This window comes from Piliocolobus tephrosceles, chromosome 14 (genome assembly GCF_002776525.5).
Source record: "Piliocolobus tephrosceles isolate RC106 chromosome 14, ASM277652v3, whole genome shotgun sequence".
Taxonomy (NCBI): domain Eukaryota; kingdom Metazoa; phylum Chordata; class Mammalia; order Primates; family Cercopithecidae; genus Piliocolobus; species Piliocolobus tephrosceles.
The window spans coordinates 29,625,562-29,630,800 of record NC_045447.1 but is presented as its reverse complement, the minus strand read 5'-3'; the positions used below and the strand labels follow the sequence as shown (position 1 = coordinate 29,630,800).

The 5,239-nt window shown below is 44.1% G+C and overlaps 1 protein-coding gene across 2 annotated transcripts in view; it reads right to left on the bottom strand.

Annotated features, from left to right (window-relative positions):
• Positions 1-3,298: 3,298 nt before the first annotated feature.
• Positions 3,299-5,239, bottom strand: part of PTPN3 (protein tyrosine phosphatase non-receptor type 3) — an 85,866-nt gene continuing 83,925 nt past the window's right edge. The window contains exon 25 of one of the 2 annotated variants that reach the window (XM_023202136.1): positions 3,299-4,595. In XM_023202136.1, coding sequence (XP_023057904.1) covers positions 4,518-4,595 — 78 coding nt within the window. In that variant the 3' untranslated portion in view covers positions 3,299-4,517. The remainder of the gene's footprint in view (positions 4,596-5,239) is intronic. The other variant, XM_023202146.1, reaches the window with a different exon arrangement.

The following is a 5,239-nucleotide window of genomic DNA, read 5'->3' as shown; positions in this document are numbered from 1 at the left end:
AGCTGGAATGTGAGGATGGCCAAGCAACAAGTGGGGAGGAACGTGACACCCTGGTGACCATGGAGCCACCCTGGCAGCCCTGCAGGACAAAAGGTGAACTCGTACTATGTGAAAGCTACTCGTCAGGATGGTGGAACCTAATTTGGATCTAGAATTTGCCACACCAGGTGATATAATTTGGCTACGTCCCCACCCAAATGTCACCTTGGATTGTAATAATCCCCACATGTCAAGAGTGGAGGCAGGTGGAGATAACTGAATCATGGGGGAGGTTCCCCCATACTGTTCTCGTGGTAGTGAATAAGTCTCATGAGATCGGATGGCTTTAGAGTTCCCCTGCACAAGCTCTCTTGCCTGCCACCATGTAAGATGTGACTTTGCTTCTCATTCACCTTCCACCATGATTGTGAGGCCTCCCCAGCCCCGTGGAATTGTGAGTCCACTGAATCTCTTTCTTTCATAAATTACCCAGTCTCAGGTATGTCTTTATTAGTAGCATGAGAATGGACTAATACCCCAGGACAAGGCCAACACGGGAGTTCATGCTCCTGACCAGAGGGAAGGTGGAGATGAGCAGAGAGCATTCGCCTCCAAAAGAGTTGATTTAAAAATGAAAGGAAAAAGGAAACACAAATAAGAAAAGATTTGCAGAAATCAATTAGAATAAAAATGTCAACAGACAATAACAGTGTTGCATAGCTTGAACGTTTTTATATTGATCAAATTGTTTTTCAGTAGAATCACTGACAGAACAGGTCAGAATGAAAAACATTCCAAATACACAGAAAAGACTGCTGCTCAGTTAATGTCCTCTTCCAAATAACTCCACACAAATCCTTTGGTTGCTCCAAACAGAGTGAGAGCTATGAATCGTGGCCCAGCCCGGCCATCAGACTCCCAAGCATTTGGTCCCTGGTCGGAGGTCACCGAATCTTTGCCATCTTTACCGAGACTGCTCTCAGCTGAGGACAACAAGCAAGAACCAGGGGGCGGCCATCCTTGTCTTTGCATTCAACAGCGCCAAAGTCTGAGGGACAACCTCTTGGTGACAAGTCACAGAAATGTGACATGTCTCTGTAGCAGCCATAAAGCTTTGGTTTAGTATTAATTTTGATTCTCTGGAATATCAGGCTTCCAGAATGGCAAATCTTGACCTCACTAGCCCAGCCCAACCTTCCCTTTTTACATCTAAGAAAACTCAGGGTTGAGGGCAACATATCTTGACCAAGTCCAGAACTAGACCCAAGCCCTGCCTCTCACAGTCTTCCCCCATTTCTGCTGCCTCTCTATTGCCTCTGAAGGATGAAGAGGTCTTTTTCGCTTGCCCTCAAATGCTCACTTCTGAGGGACCAAGGGGGGAAAAAAAAAAAAAAAAAAGTCAAGTAGCAACACAGCAGCAAGTGTCCAAACTAATCTAAAAGCGTATTTAAATATGAATTACTGTGGTCGAAAACGAAAGACTAGCACAAGTGTGTGATCCAACCACTGCCCCCTAACCAAACTGAGTTGCAATTTTTCTTCTGGAAAGTCAGAACACCAAGTGTGGGTTCTAGAGGGTGACACCAAGAGGGATCTCTCATCTTGATTAAATTGGCACATCAACGTGGAGTTTAATTAGATCTTTCAGAAAGTGCCAGAACGTAGGATGTAAATGTCTTCTCCATTCATATCCAGCCAAATTTCCCAGGCAAAATATTTATCCTGATTCTGATGAAGTTCTTCACTTAGGACTAAAAAAAGGCTTAAGTATAATTGCTTAAGTGTATAAGGTAGTGAAACAGGAATCTTGAGCTATGGATTTTAATTGTAAGTAATAGCTACAGGATTTACTTATATTGTTTGCTCTTTTAGATAATTCTCTTGTCTTGTTCTTCCCAGTACTTCCTGGATTTTGTTCCTAGCAACCTCTGCTGGGTCTGAACTGCTGGCCTGCCCAGTGGCAGAAAAGACTGCTTGCAACCTTTGGTAGGCTTTTTAGAAATTTTTGTGACCATAATGGCCACATTTCTGAAACCATAATAAACAATTTGGTTTTGAAAAAAACAGTAAAACATCCATCTCCAAAGACATTTAGACTACTTTGCAAGTATTTTGCACACAGGGTGACGATGCATTTTTACCAAAATGATTTGCTAAATATCCTAATGGCATTTAAATTTATGCCAGTGTTCCCTCCACCCTCCCCTTTCTTAGAGCTTTGCTAAGAGAATTTTTGGGAGTCCAGATTATTTTGTGCTCTTGTTTTCTCTCTTCTAGAAGAGCATTTTCCATTTTCCTCTCATAAAAACCCAGTTAGGCTGGGCGCAGTGGCTCACGCCTATAATCCCAACAGTTTTGGAGGCTGAGGTGGGAAGATCACTTGAGGCCAGGAGTTTGAGACCAGCCTAGGCAACACATCAAGTTTCTGTCTCTACAAAAAAACAAAAAGAACTGGGTGAGGTGGCAAGTGCCTATAGTCCCAGCTACTCAGGAGGCTGAGGTGCGAGGATTGCTTGAGCCCAGGAATTTGAGGCTACAGTGAACAATGATCATGCCACTGTACTCCAGCTTGGGCGACAGTGAGACCCTGTCTCTAAGAAGAGAAACAAAAACCCAGTGGATTCTCCTTTTGACTGATGTGTTTTTGGGCTAATCACGTAAGTAAATTTTTCTAAGTAACTCACCCACAGCAGTGTCTGTTGCTGTTCCAGCTGATAAAAAGTCACATGACTAGTGTGATCTTATTCAGTCCTCACGTTCAAACTAAAGTCCTAAGTATTGTTTTTATTTTACAGATAATGAAAGAGAGGTAGAGCTTCTAAGTGACCAGGTCTGCAAGTAGTGCTGAGTGGGCACAGGAACGAATCCCCTGCCCCTTAGCTGCAAACTTTCTGGTGGTTTCTTGTTTTCAGTATGGGGTTGTGTTACTGTGTGACATCTCCCTTCCACCTCTGCCACTTAGCAGTAAAATATCCATGTGGAAAAGACAGAAAGTATGCAAGTAAATATGCTAGCTCTGGAGATAAAGAACCCCCCTATATAGGTCTTTATCTGTCTTGCCACCAGCAAACTATTCAACTGGCACCGAATTTGCTGAATATCAAAATGGCTTCATTTATGTGCATTATAATATGAAAACATCTTTTCTATAAATACCATTAAGAACCTGGCTTAACTTCCTCTTCTGAGTACATAAAAACCGCTGTTTAAAAATACCACATTAAATGTTTATGCAATTTATTTTCCTTAAATAATAATTTGCTACAATCCTGTCACAAATTTTAAGAAATTTAACACAGTATTCACAAAGGCAGAATTCTTTAGGACAATCAAAATGATGGTGTTCTTAGAATAAATTAACATCAGATTGTGTTTATATTCAGATAGTCTGATCCTCTCCTTTGAAATGCAATGGAGACCATTGTGACTGGGGGTGAATGCACACATTTGTTCTTCTATACAGAGACTCATTCTTTATATATACTCAACGGTAATTTGAATCATTAGGAATCCTGAGAAACACTCACCCCTGGGCACACACACGTACACACCCGCGTGGCCAACCCTCCAGAAGCTGCGTTTCCCATGGTTCAATTACTAGAAGCTCTTTTCTCAGAAGGCCAAACATTTGGAATATTTAGATGACACTGTCCCATCTCCCCTTGGGAAAATCATAAGGTTTCAAGTGGAGGAGCTTGAAGTAGCAGCAATACATGTAGGAGATTCAGTAGTCGGTGATTCCAGTCGTGGGTGCTGAGTGTGCAGTAGGAGGCAAGCAGAGGCAAGAGACACACCTGCTTCTACAACTAAGCCACAAGATGACCAGAACACACTGAGAGTCCCAGTTCAGAGCCTCAGCTGAAAATTCACCTGAATGCACATTACTAATCCAGGTCAGACACCAAGAGGGAACCTGAAGAGGGACACGGTTCTCAGAAACATGAATATTGGAAGTCGCTGGGAGATGGGACAAAGGGAGGGAGGGCAGAGAGGTGTTGCTCAGCCTTCAGCCTGACCCCCAGCACCCTGCCATCGAGTACATTCGTCAGGGTTTCCTTAGCATCGGGGCAGGTGAATCTGAACTGTTCCAGCTCCACCTAGAAGCACAGAAAGCTCAGCCCTTACAGTCTGACACATAGAAACAAACAAAACATCCAAACAACCCGAGATAACCACACCATCTTGTTGCTGGGAGGTCAACAGCTCTGTGGGTGTCCCGTCTCAATTGCTCCAGGATGCCGACAGGGGTGTGTGTGGTGACGTTAGGGAAGAAGGCATTAGGACAGGCCCCAAACTGAGATCCCTTTTGTATCTTTCCTTAGAAATACAGGTCTACATGATGCCATAATTGCATGCTTATCTACACCAGTTCCTATGTACACGATAGCTTTTCTATAGAAGTTTAAAGTGCCTGGGTTCAGAGGTGCCCATTCCCTTCCCACAGCTACTGGTTCCTCTTGCTGCTTCCAGAGAGGTCTGTCCTCCTCTCTCAAGGAGGATGCCCTTGGGAAAGAGGAATGAACGTTTTCACAGTTGTCTTAACTAGGATCCAGCATTTGGACTAAACCTTCTTCATATACACGAAGAATCGCTTCACACACAAACTTGTACTGGCTCTGGAAAAGAAAAAAAAGCTGTCAAGTCTTGTAGCTCCAGGAAATGCTGCCTCCCACCCTGTACCGGTGGGTCTTTTGCAGCATTTGTAAATATTCCCTGAGTGCCAGCTCTGGGCCACAGGCCAGGTACGCCTGTGAAGCCCTAGTTCCATTATGATGGGGGGAGGGGCACTCCCAGAGAGAGATGGACAAAGTGTCACGGCAACATGACAGAGGGAGGAATTGGCAGTCTGGGGGAAGTCGGGAAGGAGCAAAGGTCCCTGCAGGGCGGCCATTCTTGTAAGTGGAAGTGTGGAAGCCCCAGTAAGAGCCCATTTTGAGAAATGGGGTCAGGGAGCCTGCTCTTGGACTCAACACCTGGGCATGTGGAGGAGGAGGGGTTGCCCAGGTGGGCTGGGACCTAGTTGTGGGCACCTTGTGCTGGTGTAAGGAATCTGGATTGTTTTACAAAGCAGAGCCGCTGAAAGAGGCTCTGCAGGATACAGTTATTTATATTAGCAAATACCTAAGAAACACATCGTAGCAAAGTATACAGGGGGTAAAAAAGCATTTAGACTGAGCTTCTCCAGCTAGGAAAATCAATCATTATCTATCTATCTATCTATCTATCTATCTATCTATCTATCTATCTATCTATCTATCTA